Source organism: Sminthopsis crassicaudata, chromosome 2 (assembly GCF_048593235.1).
Source record: "Sminthopsis crassicaudata isolate SCR6 chromosome 2, ASM4859323v1, whole genome shotgun sequence".
Classification (NCBI taxonomy): Eukaryota; Metazoa; Chordata; class Mammalia; order Dasyuromorphia; family Dasyuridae; genus Sminthopsis; species Sminthopsis crassicaudata.
In genome coordinates, this window is record NC_133618.1 from 630,344,623 (window position 1) to 630,368,491 (window position 23,869).

Sequence of the window (23,869 nt, forward strand, 5' to 3'; positions counted from 1 at the left end):
GCTGAAGCAGCAGGCCCGGTTTACCTCAGTGAGGAAAATGCTGTTTGCCAAGGGAAGCCCCCCAGGGTGTGGGAGCTGCTCACGTGCACGGAGAGGGCTGGTGCACGCGGCGCAGACCCGTGGGGAGCGTTTTGTGGGGAGATACGGTGTTCTTGTCTCAATCTGGGGGTCGTGGCCCCGGCGGGGGGAGGGGCCCAGAAGCAGAGCTCTGTGTGTTGGTGACCAGGGGCGGGATTGTGACCATGGGATGGACAAGTAAGGGGCACTAATCCCGTGGTACTTTGCGGGAGATTACTGACAGGGAGCAGGCCGCTGGCGGAGCCTTCGCTCTGGGAAGCGGAAGATGGCCCAGAGAAGCGGAGGAAGTCTTGGGACCTCGGGGACCGCAGCCTGCAGTCTGCCAGACGGGTTTACCCGGGTGTGGCTGCTGGGTGAGTTTCTTGGAGCCACAGGTGAGAGTGGGTGGCAAGGTGTTGGCCCAAAGGTGGGCACTCCCCACGTGCTGCTGGCGGCGCTGAATAGGAACGAATGAGGGGGCCCACGTGGGCTCCAGGTTACCAGAGTTTCCACTAAATCACTTAGGAACCTTCCAAGGCACAACAGGGTTTTTTCCCACCTGGGTACAGCGTGGCCCGGCCTAGCCCGGCCCCCATCCCGCGCCCGGCCCCCATCCCGCCCTCGCCCCGCCTCTTCCTCTCTTCACTCTTTCCCTCCTCCCAGCCCTCCTGGTCTTTCTCCTCCCTCTTCCTTGGAGGCTCGAAGTGTCACTAGAGCTCGGCGCTCCAACGTCCTTACGTCGCCTCACGCGGAGAGCTGGGATTGGCTGTGCAAACAAGCCGGCGGTGGGAGAGGGGCACTCGGTGGGGAAGAGCCGGGGCCGACTGGGAGGAGTCAGCGGCGAGATGAGGGGAGGGGAAGCCAGGAGAAGGGAAGGGAAAACCTCGGGCCCTGGGTCTTCCCTCCTCCGGGGGCGGGGCTTCCGGCGCCGGGCCCGGGGGGCGGGGCCTGCGAACGATGCCGGGCCTGGGCTCTGGGGCCGAGGGAGTCTGCGCATAGCCGCTGCCGCCGGGCCCTGACTAGCGGACGCGATGGCCGGTCCCGCGTGGATCCCAAAGGTGAGCTCGGAGGGGCTGGGCTTCGGGGCCGTGAGTGCGCGTGCGGTCCCTCCAGCAGGTCCCCCCGACCCCGGCTTGACGCAGCAGGGGCGCGGGTCACGGGGCTCCCGTTGCGGGGAGGCCGGCCTTGGCCCCGGCCCCGACTCCGACTCCGACCCCGGCTCGGGCTCCCACCTCGGCCGCATTCCCCGCTCCCTGCGTCTCCAAACAGGCGGGGCCGGTTCTCCGTGGGCTTCGGGTGCCGCCCTCCCCGCCGTGCGGGCCCCGGGCCCGGCCCGGCCCAGGGGCGGCGTCAAGGTCACAGCCGCGCCCGGAGCCTCGAGGCACGGGGAGGGAGGGGCCGGCCGCGTGGGCCCGCGGGAGGGGGCGAGGATGGCTGGGGGGGGGGGGAGCGCCAGCCCTGGGGCCTGGGGCGGGCCGCCTGCAGACCCCGGCCTCGCCTCCTCGGGGCCCTCCCGCGTGTCGGGCTAAGGCGGCCCCTGATAACCCAGCCACTTTGGGAGGAGGCTAGCGCCCCCTCCCGGGCCTCTCCGAGGCCCCCTCCACCAAGGTCAGCAGCGAAGATGCAAACCTCGGCCTCCCCTTTCCAGTGACCCCCTTGCCCCGTGCCCCGCCCGGCAGCCCACGGAGGCTCAAGGTCACGAAGGTGCCGGGAATTCCTGGGTCAGAATGCTGCGCCCTCCTGCTGTACAGACCGAGGCCCGGAGAGTTCCCTGACCCCTAGGTACCCCTATCACGGCTGTACCTGCTGAGCGGGCCGGATTCAGTGCCCTGTCCCCGTGGAACCTGGACCGGGGAGCCGGCCTCCAGGGGTGGTCCGTGCAGGAAGGGCCCCATCCCGTGCGCTCCGTCCTCAGGCAGTAAGGAAGAGGCAGAAAAGGCGTCCCAGACCTTCCAGGCTCGGGGGTAGGGAGGCAGCTCTGGGAGCGCAGGGAGCTGCCAGGCCCCTTGTCAGGCCTGATCCGGCAGTTGTGGGGAGCCCTCGTTCGAGGCAGCTGGCATGGCGAAGGCCTGGAGGTCACGTCCTCTAGGAATGCAGGAAGACCTAGTTTAGGGGCAGGGTCTCCTGTGGTTCCAGAACATGGCCAGAAAGCAGTGGGACGGGAGATACAGACAGGCAGCCTTAGGAATGCTGACCGTGCGGCCAGAACTGAATGGAAGCAGCCCTGCTTCATCCTGGGAGCTCTGCGAGAAGCTGGTGACCACTTAGGGATACCATGGAGGGATTTTCTCTCAATAAAGGGGATAAAACCAGGTCATCTTTGGGTATTTAACCAATGGAGGCTTTTGCCTTTTTGTCCTCGCCAAACTGACCCTAGGTTTCCTGAAGTCTTTGAATCCGTGCTGAGCACAGCCAGCTCAAACTGTCTGAAAGAAGTGTCACGGAGGGGTGATGTCACTTGTCAGGTGTGTGGGGCATTCTGGGAAACCGTCCGGCCAACGCTGTTCTGTAGCTTTTTAAAGGGTCTTTACTCCTCTTCTTCACAATAACCTGATGCTCATAAAGAAGTTAGGCCTTTTAGAGTTCTCAGGCTGCCAGGCTGCCCCCTACCTAAAAGGGACCAGTTGCTGATAAGGATCCTGCTCTGGGTTTCCCAGCTTTGTGTAGCACATTTTAATTTTCTCGTCAGGGCTTTGGAGCGGAGTCCAGAGGCAGGTTTTGGCTTCTCGCACTGTCCCCGTCTCCCCGACCTGCAGGGTTTCTCCGTCTGAGTCAGTACCAGTTGGGGACCCTTGTGCATTTCTGACCTTCAGAGATCTTCATTTTGCTGCTCTTTTCTTGCCCACTACTTGAACTTTGCCAGCATCTTCCCACCCCCACCCCCCACCTAAGGACAGTATAGTGTTTTCCAAATATTTTTGGTACTGCTGACTCTGCCTTTGAAGAGATAAGAGTAAATGCTGGTAGCATTTTGCTGCTATAAAAATTCGAGCCTAGGCAGGTTAACCGTTTTGATCCAGAGCACCGCAAATCATTGGTGCAGGAAAGAACAGACTCCTCTCCTGACGCCCCTCCTCCTCTGACGTAGTTCTCCCCTCATGTTGGAACACCCCCTTATTTTTTCAGGTGAGGGAACTGAAGCAAGCCCCAAGAAATGAGTGTCTGGTCCAAGGTCATGCAGGTAGTGAAGGGCAGGTCCTGGACCTGGAGTCAGGTCTGCTGAGCTCCACGCCCAAGGTGGGCCATGACACTGTTCCGCCTCTCCTGGAACTTTTCTGTTCGGTCAGCCACGTTTTCTGTGATATCAGATAGGGTAGACAAAGAGAAGCTCACCATTGTTCAGGCTCCTTCCTACCAGGAGTCTCCCATACCGGCCCTGGCCTGGCCCTAGGCTAGGGCATTGCTCCTGTGTCAGCCTGCAGAGGACCTGCCTGTGCTGTCTTACAATGATGTTTGCCACCAGGACGGCAGTTTGTGGCATCATCAAGTCAAGTCAGTGCATTAATTAGGAAACTTAGTACCCACTAACGAGACAGTAACAAGGCATCTACTGTTCCGGCAGCAGGGGGAATGGAATTCCAGGCTGTCACTTTTTTCTTAGAATCTCTGATTTAATAGATAAAGGGATCTCCTGATGAGGACACCCCCCCTAGCAAGGGTTATCACCAGCTGTCGGCCATTTGTGCTCCTGGAGAGCTGCCTGCAGCGGGAGAGGTTGGGACCTTTGGAGGGAAGGTCACCAGTTTGTGTCCCAGGCTTCCTGACCTCATGGCTAAGTCTGGACCTTCTCACCTTGTTGGAAACCCTCTGGGAGTGGTTCAGTACACCGGTATTCCCTGAGGGCTTGCTTTGAGTGCCTAGCATTCTGCCAAGTGTGTTCAGAAGCTGGGAGCTCAGGGGTGACCCAAAGAAGGGAAGAGATGGGTTCCTGTCTTCAGGGAGCTTCCCTCGGCATCATGGGCTGCTGGGCTTGGAAGAGCTTAGTCGGCAGGGGCCCCTTCATTTTCACATAGAAGAGGCATGCGAGACCAGAAGTGACGCCAGAGGTCACACTCACCTGATTACCTGGGGGTGAAAAGCAGTCCCACTCTCCTGACACAGATTACAGATCATGTTCTACAGTTGAAAATACTAATCACTGGAGGAAATCATTTTTAAGGAGCATGTATATGTGCTTAGTAGAGTAACTTTTACTTCATATTAGCCAGGTGGCCGGCAGCTTTATATCCAGAGCGCAAAGCCACTTTTGAAGTTTTGCTCCTTCTCTGTTACTTTAGAGTGGAAAGGAAGAATGTTGCTAAATTGTAAACATCTAAGGGCATTTATTACTGGTTGTCACAAAGTATTGTATCCATAGGCAGCTTTTAAAAGAACCCTGGCTTTTTCTTAGATATTTATGTCCAAAGAATATAGGATGATTGGGAACTGTTTTCCACAGTGCTCTTTAAAACATAATATTGAAAGAGAAAATCAGTCCACAGCCTATGTCCTTTTCCTTTGCAATCGACGAGAACATCACTTTGCCAGTGTTAGAAAGCTGGTCCTGGAGGAGAAGAGCGCCCGTCTGTGATCAATCATAGACTTTCTGTGTCGGATGGAACACATGGAAGCTTATTTAGACCTGTACCTAATGGAGCAGAAGATGGAGAGCTCAGCACCTTAGAATACAAACTACTTTGGGACAGTCCTAAGACTGATGAAGTTTTCCCACATGCCAAGCTGAAAGCTGCCCTCCCCCCAGCCCCTTATCATTGCTAGTTCTGGTCTCTGAGGCCAAACAGAAGGAGAGTGCTCTTATCCTTTCTTGTTTAGTACTTCTTAGTAGAAATTATATATTAATATTGCAGAAAATCAAGGTAGAGGGAACAGTCTTTCTCTGGGCAGAATGAAATACGATCTCCAAAATCTATGTGTCACATGCTTTAAACTATTCTTTAAATCTTCTAAGGGAATTATGGAACCTTAGAGGTCATCTGGTTCAACTTCTATTTACAAATGATGAAACCGAGGTGCAAAAAGGTAAAGGAATGAGCTCAGAGACCCACAGGTAGATGGGATTCCAGACTCAGATCCTTTGCTTCTAACTCCAGAGCTCTTTACTCCAGGTTGACTGCTCTGCTCATCAGTTCTCTTCCCTTGTTTTAAACTCCTCATTTTGATTCTTTTTCTAATTATCCTGTATAATACATTTACTTTAATCCAGTGTGGCTTTGGACCAACAAATGATTTAAGGATTCCAGTCTTTGTAAAGGTCATTTTCATCACTTCCTCTAGATAAATACAAAAAAATCAAATGGTATTTAATAGTTTCTTAATTCCTATTGTTATGATATATTATTTCTAAATTCCTCTTAGAAGGTTTAATACTTGGTTATTTGCATTTTATTATTATTATTTAATCCCCATCATTTCCCATGGTCCAGAAATGGACTAGTTATATCTTCTGGCTTCCCTTCCAGCTCTCTATGATAGGAGAGGAATTAGTGGTTTGAAATAATATATAACTTCTTTCTCTTTTTATATGATAATAATGTAAATTAAGTTAAGTGAATTGCCCATAACTCTGCTCACCTGCCTTAGGAGAAATGGGCCTGAATCCACTGCTCTTACATTTGCATAAATCTCAGCATTATCAGGAACCAGCCTGGATTCCTTATCTTTAATTCTGTGTATTTATTCTGAGTTCTTGTTGACTGACTCTTCTTTTTGGGTGTTAATACTAGGTATCTCGACTGCTGGGGGCCTTCAGCAACCCAAAACAGGTGATCCGAGGTTTTGCTGGTGGTGTGAGTACCTCTCATATTTTTCTGTTTTAGAAGTTTCTCAAGAAAGATGTTTAGCACATTTATTACATAAAACTTAATTTCCATTTACAAAGATGTATAGGCAAGCCCACAATTCGGTGACAAGTGAAATTTGTTTGCAAACTTGCATATGTACTGATCAGGCCAGTTGCACATTTAAAAGAATTCTATTCCAGCTGGCTGGGAGGCCTGTCACGCTAAAATCTCCTACCAGCCCTGTTTAAAAATAGATGGAAATTCCCCTTGAGTCTGGTAACATTTCATAATTTCATCTCATCTCTGAAAAGCAGTTTCTATGAAACGAGTGCAAATGGAACCAAAGTTGTTGAGAACCTTCAAATCTGGCTTCACTTTTTTTTAACTTCCCCTAAAAACAGTAGATTTACTTCCCTTTTAGAAAATTCTCCTGCTTTTATATACCTTGTTAGCTTCTCCTTTTTCAGTCTTCATTGAGTTTCATTTATTAATGTTTCATTTAATTAACTTTAAATCTGCTGTTTTTAGACTTCCCAGCATTAGAGAAACCTGTGCCTTTTAAAAACTGATTCCACATTTTTAGTCAATCTAAGGTTGTGGGTCAGTGATTCCCTATCTTTTTTTTCCTTTAATTCTCTCCTTAAATGTTCTCACTTGAGTTTCTTAATTCCAACACTCCCAAATAACATCTCAGGGTATAAAATTTCCATAAAACTCAGGTATATAATCAGACTCACTTTTTCAGCTGTGGAAGGGGCTCTGACCTTTTCTATAATCCAGTGACCACCCAGTGGAATTTACAGTCAATCAAATGTTATTGGGAGAACAGGAAGGAAGAACCTAAAGGATTCTTAGCTTTCCGTTAGTGCAAAGGTTAAGACTGAGTGCTGCCGCCAGAATTGCAAGTACAGCTAAGTTGATATTTCAAACAGAAACCCCGGAACATGACATTTCGGGCTTAGCATTTTGAATCACCCAGTCTTTTGCCATTATTGAATGTTTGTGCCTGTGTTTTCAGAATATTTAGTCATTTCCCTACTGTATATTTTGAGTAGATATCTGAAAACAATAAGAGTATATGTTAGCTTACAAAGGTCTCTGCTGATGACACACAGGGTGATAGTGGGCTAAGAAGCATCAAGAAGTCTCATTGGAATAGACTCTATTAGGGCAGCTCGTGGAGTACAGGCAAGGGGCTGGTGCCCCACTTGGAGTACATAGTACACTTGGAAAGATGAAGAGCAGCTGGATTTCAGCAAAGCTCATTTTGTGCCCTGAACCAATTTTTCCCATTTGGTTAAAATGCTGGTTTTTTGGATGGAACCTTTGGCATATTGACCTTGCTTTGGAACTGCACTTGCTGTCTTTCATTTTAGTATTAATCTTTGCATAGATCATGTCACAGATACCATTCTTGACAAAGACAAATTAAAAACTCTCTAGATCATACTATCAGAATTAAGTCAGTTTGTCAAATAAATGCTTCTTAGCTAGAAATAATTATTTTTAAAGTAATACTGAGAGAAATTCCCCTTTTGATTTTGTTTTTTTTCTCTTGAATGATGGAATTTCTCATTCTCCCTTCAGAATGTTGTGATGGACAACATGGTTTACCAAGAAATTAATCTAAATGTTGTGGGGGGAAGTTGATCTCACATTTCTAAAATCAAACCAATTTAATTTCAAATACTTTTATCAAGTATTTTAGATTTGCCTTCAAAGAAGTCCAGAGAGATCACTTGTTTTGTTATATAGACTAGAGGTAATTGCCACCTCATGCTTCGGTAAAGAAAAAGGAGTGGTGTTGGGAAGGCCTTTTTGGTAACTTAATTATTACTTTGTCTAATGAATATCAGCAGAGTCCTTGTCCAAAAAAAAAAATGCTAAATTCAAGGAAAGAGTTGGTTTGAAAGTCTCCTATAGTCTAGTCATCCTTGTTGTTGTAATAAATCATTGGCCACTTCAGAGAATGTGTCTTTTTTAAATATAAATTTTAGTTTTGGGTCTAAGTTCATTTGATCTCTCTTGGGGAGCTGGTAAAATAGTCTTCACTGGTTCTGCTACTCTTGTACATTCATTTTGTGTTACACTCTCTTACGGTGTCTGTTTTGCATTTTCTGATGGTTTTTTACATTTAGGTACAGACAGTGACCTTAATCCCAGGAGATGGTATTGGACCAGAAATCTCAGCTTCTGTTATGAAGATTTTTGATGCTGCCAAAGTATGTGAGCATTTCTAATAATTCAGTCATAGTCCATATAAAACCCTTTTCCAACTAATGGATTGTCATATGGTTTTAAAAGGATGGAGTGGGTATAAGTATAATAAGTCTCTTAACATTAGCAGTAACTGCAGAGTTTATTTAAAAACCTGCTGCACTTGCATCAGTCCACAAGCATTTCCTAAACATTTACCTCTCCACCAGACAATATGCTAAGTGCTGGGGCTGCAAAGACAAATGCCCACCAGCCCTTGCCCCTAGTAGCTTACCTTCTAGTGAGATATTATTGGTTTAAAAATAACATTTTTATTGCTTGGCCCCGATCAATACAACTGCTGGACATGTAAGCAGGAATTGTGTTTTTTTAGTAATTAATTTAGTAATTAAAATGCTACTCAGCATTTAAAAGTCTTGTTCTTTCTGCTACATGGTGGCTTATTTTCTTGGGGTGAGCAGGAAGTATCAAGTCAAAATAACATTCCTCATCTATATGTTGTGTAAATCCAGCCCCCAATATAGTTTTTAAAATATGCCATTCATTTGGGAAATCTTAAGGGTTTATATTCTCTTTGCTTTGTGCCTTAATAGTTGCTAATTATACATTGCTACTAAGTAAAATTAAACATGACCATAAATAGAGGCCTTGATGTCCATGGCAACTCTTCCTTGGAACCTCTGATGCCTCAGCATGGTGTGCACTTCCTGAAAGCACAGAATCCAGCAGATTCTTTGATGCTTCCAGGGTACCAAGTAGGGCCTAGCCCCTCTCTGGCCCTGTCACACAAGGACCAGCCAGAATTAAGAGAAAAGCTCATCCCCCAGGACACTAACCACAGTGTTCAGGAAAAGCTTTGAGAAAATCTCTGCCAGAGATTGAGGAGCAGCAGCTAAAGGCAGATGAAGCCCATTTATTTAACCTATTCACACATTAATGCATTTACCATTAATCCCCACCATAAAGAGATAACAGAGTTAAAAAAAAAATTCTGCCTAAATGAAATGGACAGTATTAGTATCAGGAATTCTGTTCTCTGGGGTGAAAGAGAAAATGGAGATGTTTCCTAACTTTTTCCCTATATTGCTTAGATCATTAGATGAGAGAGTTAGATCTGGAGGCACTTCAGAGATTATCAAGTCCACCACCACCCCCACAGGTGAGGAAACTGAGTCCAAGGGAGATGAACTGACTTTTCTAAGTAGTAGGGTAGTACTAGGTACTAAGTGGCAAGCTAAAATTCTCCAAATGTCACACACAACTCTTCCATATCTCCCCATGCTCCTCATCATAAGCTAAAAATAGAAATCTCCTTAGGTCTTTCTGCAAGGGTAGAAAAGAGTAGAGTGGGTATATGGCAGCTGTTAACCATGGCCTAATAGCCCAAGTGACTGTGGGTAATATGACAAATATGATATTGAGCCATTCCCTGGGAGCGCACAGTAAGAACAGTGGTTTTGTGGCAGGAACTGCCTGTGATGACTTTTTAAATACATAATTTCACATGACCTCCCAGGAGGATAAATGCTAACTCACTTAAGAACCAAAGGATTGAAGGCGTTATAATAAATGCCAGTCTTGGTCAAAAATATTCCTCCTTCACAATGACATATACTTTGTATTAGGCACCTATTCAGTGGGAAGAGAGAAATGTCTCTGCCATCAAAGGACCTGGAGGAAAGTGGATGATCCCTCCTGAAGCCAAAGAATCCATGGACAAAAACAAGATGGGACTGAAAGGTATGGCTGCAATCGATGAGAGTGAATTTTGTTACAAGTGGTATAATTTTGGAAATGTGTGTGTGTGTGTGTGTGTGTGTGTGTGTGTGTGTAGATCTACATTTTGTATAGATTTTTATTTTTTATATTATATTTATATTTCCATATAGATTTCTTCCTGAAAAAGTATTGATTTTCCCTTTCCTTAAACAAAATAAAACTTTCCTGCTACCTTGTTACCCTTTGAGTCTTAATCCCATAGTTCTCTTCACTTTCTTTGTCAGATTTCTTAAAAACAAAGAATGATCTTCACTCCCTGACTCTGTTTCTTCATAGAAGCAAAGGAAGTTTGGGGTAATGGGAAGACTTCTGACCTTAGAGTCAAAACAGCTTTGGTTTAGAGTGCTACCTCTGATTCTTATTGTTGTGTCATCACCTGGACCATCCCCTCCTGCCCACCACCCCCCATTCTTTCTCCCAACTTTCACTGGTACCAACACAATTGGCTCATTTGTTGGCTGATGCTGCTTAAGAATTATTGATGTTTTTGCAACCGTGCAGGCTGGAAGGCTCTGATATTGCTGTATCTCTGCCATCAAACTTTCTGCATCCAGACCAGTTCTGGTATCAGATCTTCTACCTCTTTCATACTCTATTTCTAGTCCAAGCTGATGGATTTTTTTACCTTAGCATCTTGCCCGTCTGTCCTTTCTGCTCCATTTCCATTGCAGCTACCCCTACCCCAGCACTGGCTTGAGAGTCAGTGGGCATGAATTCAAAATGCAGCGGTGTTGCTTATTTCTAAATGGTATTGGCAAATCTTTTATTCTCTTCTAAAGAGACAGGAGGATCACCAATGTTATGAGTATTTTGCTTTTTGTGTTTGTGTAGTTCTCTTTTTTTCCCCTCATTAATAGTATTAAAATATGACCAATTATTTTCAAATTCCACTATGTCTTTTCTGCCTTACAGAGCAAGGGGCATATAGGAAGCATTAACTCCATTTTCCAATTTAGAAATTTTTTCAAGAAAACGGAGTGCTTTTCCTTAAGGCCAGTAGATTTTTAGCATCGTGTGACAAAATACTGAAAGATCACAAGGAGGATAAGCACTCATTTGCTTCCCCAAGTTCAGCGTGAATACATTGTGCTTCCCAGAAGTCAGTGGAACAATATGGATGAACTATCTGCTCACTGGCATCTCTGAACTGGTGCTGGAGAAACACAAGCAGGGGGAAGAACACAAGTGTCCCCAAAGTTACTGGAGACAAGAGTTGTCACCCTTTGATTTGTTCTAAACTAGTTTGTTATTTAAGGACAAACTTTTGTTTATTCCAGGCCCCTTAAAGACACCAATAGCGGCTGGACATCCTTCTATGAATCTCCTGCTTCGGAAAACTTTTGACCTTTATGCAAATGTGCGTCCCTGTGTCTCCATCGAAGGCTACAAAACCCCTTACACAGATGTAAATATTGTCACAATTCGGGAGAACACCGAAGGCGAATACAGTGGGATTGAGCATGTGGTACGTGTGCTTCTAACATTCCCTCAGGAACCAGGTTACCAGTTGGAGCGTAGATTTTTTTTTTCCCATGTCCTTTACATCAGTTGTACAAGCTAAAAGTTAGTGTTTGTGAACTGGGATCACAGAATTCACCAATTTTGGCTTATATGACGTGGTCAGCTGGTGTGATTGGCTAAAAAGGAAGCTCCTGCCTGGGTGACCCTGGTTACTGTGACCTCACGGAGAAGGTGCCAGTCTGCCTTGGGCCAGGGAACTCCTTGTAGAGCTCAGGGCCAGGTCATCACCCAGTGGTGTTGATGGTCAGCTCCTTGTGGGGGCCAGCTAGAGCTCTGAATGTGCAGTCCCATCCCGTCTTGTGTGTGAAGAATGGAATTGTTAGGAGCAGTTTGCTTCTTCTTAGTTCTGAGACCATTTGTTTGTCCTTGGTCAGATCGTTGATGGTGTTGTGCAGAGTATCAAACTCATCACTGAAGAGGCGAGCAAACGTATTGCTGAATTTGCCTTTGAGTATGCCAGAAACAATCACCGGAGCAACGTGACTGCTGTACACAAAGCAAATATCATGTATGTGATCTGGGCATTTGGGTCAGGATTGGATTGAAGGGGCAAAACAACTTGGTTAAAAGCTCTGAGAAGGGGAACTGGAGCGTTTTCTTAAGGGTGCAAGTTCTGAACAATTAGTTCTTTTCCTGGAGTCTCTTACTATAATTTAATGAAATGATGTTAATTTATGGCAGGATAGTGATTGCAGTTCTAGCACCTTAGTTTTGTGTAGAGCTTGCCTGTTTACAAAGTGCTTTCACATACACCAGCTCTTTCGACCTCCCAGTAGTCCTTTGAAGGAGGTCAGTAGAACAAGTCTTCTTCCCCCTATATTACAGAAGAGGAAACTATTATAGCAAAGGGGGAATTAAAGTATGGAGCCAATAGTGTTTGGAGGGTGTGAGGCTGCAGAAGTAAGCCAGAGGAAGAGGATCACAGGCCAGTACCTCTGGCCATGAAGTGCAGCCTTCTCATTTTACAAGTAAGGAAAGGATCAGCCAGTAGCCATTCAGCTAATTAAGTAGCAGCCAGGCCATCTTCCTCAATCCCACGTGGACCGACTGGCTGATGTCCTTATTTGCCCCCCAAAAAACCCTTGGAGAATTGAAGCGCTACTGGTAATTTGAAGGGCAATCAGTTGTTCATTCAAAAGCACGAGTGTCATTTCTTGTTAAAAGTGGTCTGAGCAGTGAAGTCTCTACATGGCAGTCACTTACTCAAGGACACCCAGGAGAAATAGGAGAGCTGCTGCCTTATTCTGGCTTTTCCTACTAGCTGCTTTCTTGCCATATTAACCTGAACTATCAATCAACCCCAATCCTCTGTTCCCCTAAAAACTGCCTCCCAAATGTATAAAAGTTGCCTTTTTCTAACCGGGAAAATTCATGAGTATGTAAAATCTAAACTTTGTAATTATTGACTTTTCAAGGGTGTTTTAGTACTGTCAGAATGTTCTAACATTTGATGCCTCTTAGACTTTGAAGGGTAAGAGTGATATAAATCAGACTCATCTTCTGCCTTTTAATACTATGGAGCTCCTCTGGCTTCTGTCTCCGCTCCCCTCCTCCACTGCCTGTGAGCCATGGGATATTTGGTTCAGTTTAGATTTCATCAGATACCTAAAACTGTATTAAATTCTAACTGAAACCAGCGAAGTTGGCTCCCCACATTTATGCCTCGATATGCTTGGCTTTTAAACTTTAATCATTTGCTTTCTCTAAGGCTTTGCTTTCAACAATTTTTATTTGATTAACTACAGGCGAATGTCAGATGGGCTTTTTCTCCAAAAGTGCAGGGAAGTTGCAGAAAACTGTAAAGATATTAAATTTAATGAGATGTACCTTGATACAGTATGTTTGAATGTAAGTATATACTAAGAATTATGGCCGGGGGTTTTGTGTCAAAAGAGTGCTTGCTCTCTACAAACACCCAAACGTGTTTTTGCTTCCAGATGGTACAAGATCCGTCCCAGTTTGATGTTCTGGTGATGCCAAATTTGTATGGGGACATCCTTAGGTAAGTGTCTCCATGCTCGCTCCGCTGATGGAAGTTCCCTCCGAGTGCCCTTCCCCATCTGTGTGCCCCTCCCCCCATGACCTCCCAGCATCCGCAGGTTGTGTGCAGAGTGACCCCGAGCGTTAAGAAGGCCACGCTCGGGCTCTGGAGCGGCCCAGGACAGAGTCCCTTCCTCAGTGTTGAAGGACGACTTGGGGGCTGGGCGCTCCCCTCCCCTTTGAGTGTTTCCTTTTGGAAGTTTACTTCAGAATTCTTTTTTTCAGTGATTTATGTGCTGGCCTGATAGGGGGTCTTGGTGTCACCCCGAGTGGAAACATTGGCGCTAATGGAATTGCAATCTTTGAATCGGTAAGGATCTCTGGAACTTCCTTCTGCTTTCTAGGCCAGAACTGCCTGGCAAGCCCCGGGGGTTCAGAATGCGGATGTTCCCGGCCTTCTCGTTGCCATCACGAGGAGCCCCGCATCTGTTGCCAAAGAGAATGCGACGTGTCTGGTGCTTGCATTTGATCTTGGCTTTATTAGCTATTTTATGTTCTTGGGTTTTTTCTAAAAGTTATTTGGAAAAAAAAATATCTTAATTGATTTTTATCTTTGAGAAAAGTTTCTTTATTATTAGACTTTGGATAGATCTTTTTCTCTCTGGCATACTCGCCTGAGGTTATATAAGGCCTTAAGAATATAGTGTGAGATCATCTGGTATTAGGCTTATAAAATGCTTGATATACCATAATTTGATCTTCACAATGGTCCTTTGAGGTAGATGCAATTTTTTTTCTTTTAAATATATTTTTGTTATCTTTGTTCTTTATATCATCCAGATTTCTCCCAGTAGTCCTGTCTCTCACAGAGAATCAACTCATGTAATTTTTTTTTTCCTAAGATAGTTGGGGTTAAGTGACTTGCCCAGGGTCACACAGCTTAGGTGTTAAGTGTCTGAGACCAGATTTGAAGTCAGGTGCCTCTGACTTCAGGGCCGGTGCTCTATCCACTGCATCACCCAGCTGCCCCCATGTAATATTTTTTAAAGAAAAGAGAAACAGGGAAAAAAATTTAGCAAGACTAGCAACAAATCAAAAAAGCCAGCAAATAAATGCAAACAACCAGACTGGTGGACGCTCCTCCTCCCACCTCTCCAGAGAAGGGGGGCAGGACTTGTTTCTCCTCTTTGGAGCTAGAGGTGCTCTTCATCTCTCACGGCATCCACGTCTGATGGCTGTGCTCTCCATCCCATGGTGGGCATGATGGCAGCTTTGCTTTGCTTGGCTCTGTTCTTTCCATGGCATTGGCACTTGTGTTCACATAATTATAAATTGTTTTCCAAAATGGTTGTGCTGGTTCTTGCCGGCCAGGCCGGAGTCTTGTCCGAATTCTCACTTTGTAGTTGAGGCATTGGAGGCTAAGAGTAAGAGGCTATGGGACTCGACTAGGGTCCGTCTCACATCCTGGGTCGGATTAGAATTCGGGCTTCTGCTGGCTCCATAGCTAGTGCTTTCCCCACTGAAATATGAGCTCAGGGACTGCTCCATTGACGTGTGACGGGGAGGATTGACAGGTGTCTTCGAGGCCTGTGGTCTGGTTCACCCTACATCTGAGGGGCTGGCGTCCAGTGGCCCAGCACCACACACAGGCTGAGGCTGGGAGCTGTGGCCTGAGGGAGATCTTCCTGACTAGAGAAAGCGGGTCGAGCTCTTGATGCCGCCTTTTAGGAAAGAGAATGAACCAGCTAAGTGAGAGTGTCCTGAGCAGGGAGGGGCCTGAGGTTGTGCTATTTGGTGCTTATTGGAAGGAAGGAAAGGGCTGGGAGGTTGAGAGTAGTCCTGAATCTCCCACAAGCCCGCATCGGGACCCTGGAGTGCTGGGCCTCGGCTGACTGCCGGGGGTGTAAATGCACAGGTCTGGCCCAGACGAGAGGCCAGGGTCACAAGCAGAGGGTCTGCACCCAGGACTAGGAGCTGCCCTGGCGGCCAGGGGCCCCACTGGTCAGAGCTCTGGGCCCTTGCTTGGGCTTGTGGCTGTGGGGACTTGAGGTCCTGCCGCCCTGCAGAGCCATGCTGCCTCCTGAGAACACTCCCAATGATATAGCTTCATGGGTGCCTGTGCCTCACCTGCTATAGATCACCCCCGTCAGCGTGGCCGGTGGCCCCTCTACCCTTGCTTTGGCCAGGCCAGACCTCCTTATGCACCCCCGCACCTGATGCACTGGTGGAGTTGCATCTGATGGAGCCGGTGTTCCCATGGCCCAGCCTTCAGAAAGCCACAGTCCTCTCCGGGCCCAAGCGAGCGAGCCGGTTCCTGTTTAGGGAGGGCAAGGATTTGCCACATGGCCTGTTCTTATCCCCATTTAAAGATGAAGAAAATGAACCTGGGAGCCGTGCTTGCCCCTGACCTTGGGACTCAGAGCCCAGGGTTTCTGGCCCATCTTTCTGCTGCCATGCCGATGCTCCCCCCAAGAAGGGTGACTGTCCGGTGTCTCTTCTAGCGCCTCACAGCTTCTGGGGGCGCTGGATTCTTCACGCTTTCCCAAATACCAATAATTTCCTTTGTTGGCAGGTTCACGGCACAGCTCCGGACATTGCTGGGAAGGACATGGCCAACCCCACTGCCCTGCTTCTGAGTGCTGTGATGATGCTTCGGCACATGGGGATGCATGACTACGCGGCAAAGATCGAGGCCGCCTGCTTTGCCACAATTAAAGACGGGAAGGTATGTTCCTGATGAAGGTGGCATCTGGCTCCCTGCCTTTCACCCGGGGCCCTTCCCAAAGGCACATCAAGTCTGAACAGACTGAGCAGGTCATACTGGTGCCACCTGCGCTTAACCAAGGGGGCAGGGATCTGTGGGTGAGGTTCAGAAGGTCCTTAACCCAGGTGGGAAAAAAAGCAGACTAGTTTATTTTCACTGACCTCCATCAGAAATTTAGCTTTTCTTTTGAAAAAGGGTCCTGAGATCTCACCAGACTTCTTTATGGGTCCAAGATGGAGCCTTTAGTGGGACAGATGTCCTGGACTCCAGAGGATGTGGGCTCTCCTTTGACCCCTTCTCTTTCCTCTTAGGAAGAAACAATTCTTGAGTTACCCTGGGGAAGCCACTGCCGGGATTCTCTGTAGCTCTACATAACTTAGAAAAAGTGGCATAATGGAGGAGGGGGTCTTTCTTGTGGGCATTCCTTACTCGTCAGGGCTGATGGGCTCAGGGATCCCTCCTTGAGAACAGCATTGTGGGTGGCCAAGGACAAAGGATGGGCAGAGAGCTGCAGCCTCTCTGGGGGCAAGCCAGCTTGCCTCCCGGTCTTGGTGCGCGTCACGCAGCCAGTCACTCCAAAAGTCTACTCCCTGGGGTTAACGTACATGTTAATGCTTTGTATATATACCTCAAGGGGCAAAAAGCTGCAGACATCATTTGAAACCACAGCAGAAGTGTATTAAAATTGTGTTCAGTGTGAAGAGTTTCATTTCTTGAATGTAGTCCTAGGCTTTAGAGTGAGAATGGACCTGAGCCTGCAAGTAATTCAGCTCCTTCCCTCTGAGAAGCAGTAAAGTGCAGGAAGGCCTGCCCTGCTCTGGGCCAGCCTCTTAGCTGGAGGTTCGGTGACCTCTGGCTTCAGGCCTTCTGTCCAGCTCTGCTCTGGCCGTGATTTTACACCATGGATAACTGGGACCCGGAGAAGTTAAACCTAATGTTTAAGTAGCAGTCTGAACCCAATGGATCCCGATCCAGAACAGGATTTTGTACGAGAACTCATTGTGTCCAGCTGTAAGGCACAGAGTTTTTGAACTTGGAGAAACTTGATGGTAAATGCTGTTTGCAGATTGCTTTGATGGTCTTGGCCTCCTCTGAGAGCTGTGGGAAGGGAAGGGGGTTCCCCCAGTGTGCAGCCTTCTACCAAGGCCTTTTTCCCCCAACTGACTGTCATTCATGGCCCTAAAGGCACCATCATGCTCCTCCTCTTTGCTTCCACCCCCTCCTCCTGCTTCTTTCTCCCAGCTCGTCCTGGGCAGCTCTGGGGCTCATGGAGGAGGCAGCCATCCCTTGCCCAACCCCTTCAGGCCAAGTTATAATTAATTGTATATTATAGGCTGAGTACGCCAACAGTGTCTTCCAGTTCCGTTTTAATCATTGACTGAGCCCCTGCTCAGAGCCAGGCACTGGGTTTAAATACCGTCCACAAAAGACAAGGCCGACTCTCCCTGCCTGCCCTTTACATTACTTGCAGTTTGAATTCCGTCAAGCTCATTTGATATACCCAGAGTAAAGTTTTAAGAAACCCTCACTGTCACTCATATGTGACAACTCTGTTTTCAAAAGGCTGTTCACATCCATTAATTCCTCCTGGGTCCTCCCAACTCCTTCTTCCCCCGGGAAGTCAGTAGGGTCTCTCCTTCCTCTCACCCCCCACTTCTCCCCCACCTTGGTCAAGGGCACCTTGACTAAGTAGAAGCCTTTTTGTTCTGATTGAGATTTTTACTGGAATCACAGAAGTATCGTGTGGGCAGGAGTGCACCGAATCACCCCTAATTTCCATTTTTCCTTCCTCTCAGAGCTTAACAAAAGATTTGGGAGGAAATGCCAAGTGCTCGGACTTCACGGATGAGATCTGCCGCCGAGTCAAAGACCTAGATTAAGAGAAGGCTTCTCCCATTAGGCATTTTGCAGCAGTCACTCCTAATGGACACAGTAGAAAAACCTATTCTAGACTCTACCATTCGTATACGTTGGGGTTGCATATTTCTTGACAGAGCAAACATTCTAAATTGGGCCTCTTCTTAATACATTCTGTGCCCGGGGACTCAAGTGACCCTCTGGTGCCTGCTCCAATGGACTTTTTTCGAATGCATTGTTTTATTTATTAAATGTCTCTATCTGGTGAAAATGTTTTATATATTGTAAGGATGGATTCCTGTCCTGTCATTTTCCATTGGTAACCATTTTACACTTCAGTTAAAAGTTTTTTTCCTCAACTGAAAGACTTGCTGTAAATATTAGAATACTGAATTAACAGGAGAAACAGCTAACTTTTTCAAGAAAACCCCTATTTTCCTGTGAGCACGTAAAGTAAAATGGAAACAAAACAGGATACTAACATGGCACAAGATGACATTCTTAGAAAAATAAACGGGTATAAGAGGAAGTTCCTGGAACAATCGCATCAAAGAGGGTACAGATGATATATTTTAAAGTTGTGTAGTGAACTAAAATAAAGAAATTTGCTCTTCAAAAGATTTATTGTATGCATGAATAAAGATTGCCAACCCGAGATATATTTAATCAGAGATGTATTTTTTTGTCTATGAAAATGAAATAATCTATGCAGGACAGAGAGCATTCTAATCTAACGTGTTACATGTGGTGGTCTTTGTTAAAATAGCGTAATATTTCTTTGCTTATGGTCGTGCTTTCTCAGTGACGCAAAAGGGACAACAGTTGCTGAATCGGATGTTTATTGTACATTTTAAGTGAGCAAAGCTTTCTGCATAGTGAAACTAAGTAGCTGAACATCCTTGCCCTAGAGCTATCGCTGTATTGGATGTGTATGTGTCCGTATCTGTGACCCTGCTAATGAGGCAACTGTCCCGGCCGGAGAGGGTCCTGCTCTGGGGGCATGCGGGAGGCCGCTCTCAGGCTACATTTAGGAGCCCAAGAGCTTCACTCATGTTTGAACTTCTGTTCATTCTCCTGCAGGGAACACCAGGTTATTTCCTTCCCTGAACAAGTAACACAAAAAACTTTATTGCTTGTGAATGTATTCAGATACTCAGTCCCCTTGAAAGCTTTGTTTAGTGTTCAAATTGTACATTTACTTAATTATGGCCATTAGGAAGGAGACTCGGCAGCTTCATGAAGCGCTAGGTCCTAGGGAAGCACCATAACCAGGGTGACACCGGTCCTTGGGGACTGGCACTTTCAGATCGGGAGCAGATGGAAAGCCCGTTCTCCTTGGCGGTTAAGCAAGTCTACGCTCCTGCCATTGCGCGTGTTAGTCGTGAGTCGCTTCCACAACCTGCCTTTCCTCTCTCTGCTATGTTGTCTTATAGCTCATCAAGTCTAACAAGAATTAGAACCTGGAGATTACCAGGAAAGGGGTGTTATGGGGGGTGTGTAACAGAATTGTACAGAATTCAAACTACTTATCTACAAGTGAAAGCCGGCCCTTCGGGGTAGCCTGCCACAGAGCACAGACGGCTGTGGCTAACCCGGGCGCCATCCTTCCTGGAATTGTGACAGATTCCTTGGGGATTCTTTTTGTGCCCCTGTTTTAAGATAACCTGATTCTCGGGGGGAGAAGAATCCCCAGCATCTGTACAGCAGAGACTAGAAGAAGAGCCCGGATTAATTGTTTGGTTCTTTGTAAAATGATTCGATTTCTTCTTTGTACTTTTCGAGAACTGCTAAGCGCTTCAGTTTCATTGTGGGACCTGAAAGACAATTCAGAACAAGAATGTCAGCCCCGAATGCCAAGAAATAGGTCACAAACCCCAGCATGTGGTGACCTGCTGGGGAGGAACTAGGGGCCCTGATCTCGGGGACGGGACGGGGACAGGTAAAGGAAGTTCCAGGCAGAGCAAGGGGGTTTCTCCAACTGGAATCAAACTGGTTTTAGCACCGAACCAATATGTTCATCTCCGTGATGGAGAGGGGGAAAACGTACCTGGCAATGTCCTCTGCCTGTATGGCTACCCATGTTTATGCTGGGAAAATGTGAGATAGAGCCACTGAGGTGTTCTGGGCTCCCCAAATTCATTTCCTCTTCTCTATCGTCCCTAGAGGGGGATCGGGGTGAGCGGACCAGATAATCAGTCCGTAGGGTTTGGGGAAGCCTCAGTTAAATGAGTTAAAACATGCCAAGTACTTGGCAAATGCTTTGTATAAATGGTAGCTGCTATTGTAGATTTTAGAGCAGAGAAGGAAATAAACTCTGGGAAGAGTGTTGCTTGTGTAAGGTCTCATAGAAGTAGAAAAGGCAAGTTTCACACTCGGGCCTCCCAACTCCAAATCCAGCATTCCTGGCTTCTTGCTCTCCCTAATGCTGTGAACTGTGTGAAAACCAGTCTTGGAGACAACCAGCCTCATTCACGTCACTTCATTTCTCTGACTTTCAAGGCAGGTTAAAAGTATGTACATATATTGGACTGACCTGACAGAAGGAGCAGGGTTTGAATCCGGGATCTAACACTTGGGTCATTGGGACAATGTCTGACCTTCAGTCACTTCTCTCTCAGCCTCAGTTTCCTTATTTGTGAAAAGGGAATGATAAGCATTGCACTTCCTGCCCATCGAGGAGGTTGTAAGGAAAACATTTCATAAGCCTTAAAGTGCCATGGAAACATGAGCTACTGTGATGTTAGGGAATCCACGGGAACCCAAGTTTAATTGTCCGGTCAAAAACAAAGGGCTCAAGTTGGACATCGGAGTTGGCTTTGTTGCTCTTAAAGATGCATCTTCAGGGGACAGTGCAGGAGTGCTGATAATGTCCATCTTTCAGTAAATGTCAAAAGCTGGCAGTGAAAATATCTGCCTATTAGAAGGAACTGGGATCTGCACTTCCAGAATCCTGGGCTCCTTGTGCTGAAGTTAATCAGATGAAATCGTATAGGGATAAATGCAGAATCAGACCTTTGGTTCAAAAAATCAACTTCCTAAGTCCAAGGTGGAAGAAGGTGGAAGAAAGAAATTTAGGAAAAGGTCTTGGGGTGTTAGCAGTGGGCCTGCAAGTCCAATAGAAGTCATTATGGGGACACAGGAAGGGTCAATGGGCCATTCCTTATTCAAACTTGGCTGCCTTTCCAAGAGTTTTCCCTAGCTCTGGTGGCCACAGGATGGCGTGGCAAGCAAACCTACCAAATTCTCCCCCAGAAATGGAGAAATCCCTTTCCAGGAGGGCCCACTTCTGGATGCGGTAAGGCTGGGCAGCGGCTTTCTCGTTCACTCTCCGGATGCCTTCCTCGATGGCCTGGTAAATGGCCTCATCTCTGCTGCCCACTATCTCGGACGCTTTGGTGGCCTTGCTCCCCACCTTCTGGCAGAACTCCAGGGCTTGGTCAGTGAGATAATCCGTGGGATCTGAGGTCTCTGGATCTAGAGTACACTGAAAAGCCAAGGATTGGAAGGTGAGCGCCAGGCCCGATCCTCACAAACACCGGGCTAGCCTGAAGGAGAATGAGGGAAGGTAGGACTCTCGGACACTGGCCCCAAACCCCCAAATCTCCAGGCTATTTATCTTAGGATACACACACACACACATATGGGATAAACATTATATGTATTACATATAGAATAAATATATATATTTTGTAATATACCGTATAAACATATAGGGGGAAAAGAAAAGGAACCAGGAGACTGGATTCTGACCCTAACTCTGTTCTTAGGTGTAGACTAGCCTGGATGAACTCTTATGTGATTTTATCCAAGTCTCAGTCTCAATTTCCTTTTCTGAGAAATTAATTAAGGGATTGAGACAGATGAAGTATCTTTGACATAGTGGAAAGAGCACTGGGCTGGGGAATTAGGACAGTCCTAACTTCATGTCCCTGGCAAGACCCATTCACCCTCTCTGGGGCTCAGTTTCCTCATCTGAAAATAAGAATAATAACCGGCTATTACTTACCTTAACAACATGTTAGAAAATGAAATAATGGGCATAAAGTCCTTTGTATATTGCACCGAGGTTTGCAAGATGCTTTGCAACTCTTCTCCCATTGGAGGGTTCCAACAACGCTATTATGTAGACATCATTCCCATTTTATAAAGCGCTTTTAAGACTAAGTTTTAGAGAAGGTGCTGAGGAAATTTGACAGAGGGGATGTCCTCATCTAGAATTTCTCTCTATGAATGAAATATCAGGTCCTACCCCTATACTATATACAAATATGATACAGCTGTCTGTATCATATTATACAAATATAAATACAAACAATTCCCTGTAAATAACTACAGTATATTTATTTATTAATTTATAATATTTTATTTATTTTTATTTATTAATGCAAATGTTGTAAATATAAATACCTCTGATATGACATATAATGTCAGCAGACACCAGGAATAGAAAAAGCTTAGAATTAATGAGTCTGCCCATTAAGAGTCCTTAATATTGTTTCTTACTGAATCACTCCGTTAGCTAGCATTTGTTAAGCACCAACTGTGTGCCAGGCACCGTGCTAAGTGGGGAGGAGACAAAGAAAGGGAACGGCCAGTTTCTGCCCTCCAGGAGTTTGCTGTCTAACGGGAACTATTAAGAAGGCAGCAGCTATGGATAAGCTGGCGACAGGTTCAACTGGAGATAATGTCAGGAGGACTGAGAAAGGCTTCTTGAGGAAGGTTGGGTTGAGCCTTTAAAGGAAGGCAGGGAAAGAGATCAGATCAATCATAGAACCTGTCCCTGACTGACCCATCTAAAATTAGTTTTTATGGAGCCAGTGTTCTCTGGAGCTTCAGGGTCAAAGCTAGAACACCCGACAACACGTGCTCACTGTGCAATCTCGGCTGAGACACTCCATCTCTTGGAGAGTCCATTTCTTCCATCACAAAGCAGAGATAACAATCCCTGAAGCTCTCTGCTGTTCAGAGGAAAGCGTCCAGTTAACCCTAATTAAACATCTGTATCTGCTGTTATTATTTTACGTTTTTAAAAAAATTTATTTTACATTACTTACAGCTAAGGTGGCGCCATAGTGGATAGAGCGCCAGTTCTGAAGTCAGGAAAATCCATTTTCTTGAGTTCAAATCTGGTCTCAGACACTTCTGTGCCCCTGAGCAAGTCATTTCCCCCCGTTTGCCTCAGTTCCCCATCTATAAAATGAGCTGGAGAAGGAAATGGCCAACCCTGCAAAGACCCAAAATGGGGTCCTAAAGAGTTGGACATAACTGAAGACTCTTGAACAACAACAAACACTGCAGAAGTATCCCGGGGGCATAAATGTTGAAGGCTATCATAACCACCTGAGACAAAGCAGTCTCATCACCTAAGAATCTCTCTTCTTGCTTTCCTTAGAGAAATGGTTTCATTTTCTAGATTTCAAGAAAAACCTATGTATGCTTAATCATGGAAGTGATCACTGACGATGGATGGATGAATGGTGGACGGTTGGTTGGTTGGATGGATGGATGGGTGAGTGGATGGATGGTTGGACAGATGATGGTTGGATGGTTGGATGGTTAGATGGATGGATGGATGGAGACACTATTTGGTTGGCCCCCAAACTTAAAGGAAGCAGTGAGGAATGATGGAAAGACTACACTTGGGTTCGTCAGATTCACATCCTGCCTCTGATGCTTAGGATTTATGTGACTTGGGAGAAGTACATTATATCCCCTGGGCCTCATTTCCTCAAAGAAATGGGGAAGTGGGCTAAGGGGTCCTGAGGTCCCTGCCAGCTTTAGGTCTGTGGCCCTATATGGAAATATGGTAAATGCATTTGGCCAATTATGTGCAGAGCAGGTATGTTTTATCTACTTTGTTGATGATTTTAGGCAAATTTGGCCATCTGGCTCGACTCACACCTTCGTTCTATCA

The 23,869-nt window shown here is 46.3% G+C and overlaps 2 protein-coding genes across 5 annotated transcripts in view; one reads left to right on the forward strand and one right to left on the reverse strand.

Annotated features, from left to right (window-relative positions):
* The first annotated feature begins 894 nt into the window (after window positions 1-894).
* On the forward strand, window positions 895-18,621 carry IDH3A (isocitrate dehydrogenase (NAD(+)) 3 catalytic subunit alpha). Of its 3 annotated transcripts, XM_074296455.1 has the most exons (12): window positions 1,163-1,412; window positions 2,435-2,522; window positions 5,781-5,819; window positions 7,976-8,059; window positions 9,680-9,794; window positions 11,111-11,298; window positions 11,729-11,862; window positions 13,100-13,202; window positions 13,292-13,356; window positions 13,620-13,704; window positions 15,907-16,059; window positions 17,895-18,621. In XM_074296455.1, the coding sequence occupies exons 4-12, from the start codon at window positions 8,036-8,038 to the stop codon at window positions 17,976-17,978; spliced, it is 951 nt and encodes a 316-aa protein (XP_074152556.1). In that variant the 5' UTR covers window positions 1,163-1,412; window positions 2,435-2,522; window positions 5,781-5,819; window positions 7,976-8,035; the 3' UTR covers window positions 17,979-18,621. The 3 variants fall into 3 exon arrangements, with proteins under 3 accessions (XP_074152554.1, XP_074152555.1, XP_074152556.1); XM_074296453.1 differs by lacking the exons at window positions 1,163-1,412; window positions 2,435-2,522 and adding an exon at window positions 895-1,115 and having other exon boundaries at window positions 5,781-5,843; XM_074296454.1 differs by lacking the exons at window positions 1,163-1,412; window positions 2,435-2,522 and adding an exon at window positions 900-1,115.
* ACSBG1 (acyl-CoA synthetase bubblegum family member 1) overlaps window positions 18,613-23,869 on the reverse strand; it is a 92,866-nt gene continuing 87,609 nt past the window's right edge. For both annotated transcript variants that reach the window (XM_074296452.1, XM_074296451.1), the window contains 2 exons: window positions 21,193-21,439; window positions 18,613-19,769 (listed from right to left, as the gene is read on the reverse strand). In XM_074296452.1, the coding sequence (XP_074152553.1) occupies window positions 19,684-19,769; window positions 21,193-21,439 (333 nt within the window). In that variant the 3' untranslated portion in view covers window positions 18,613-19,683. The remainder of the gene's footprint in view (window positions 19,770-21,192; window positions 21,440-23,869) is intronic.

Coding starts and splice junctions, on each gene's coding strand:
- IDH3A (XM_074296453.1), top strand. CDS start 1,089: ATGGCCGGTCCCGCGTGGATCCCAAAG. Junction 8,060..9,679: donor AGATTTTTGATGCTGCCAAA/GTATGTGAGCAT, acceptor ACTTTGTATTAG/GCACCTATTCAGTGGGAAGA. Junction 11,299..11,728: donor ACAGTGGGATTGAGCATGTG/GTACGTGTGCTT, acceptor GTCCTTGGTCAG/ATCGTTGATGGTGTTGTGCA.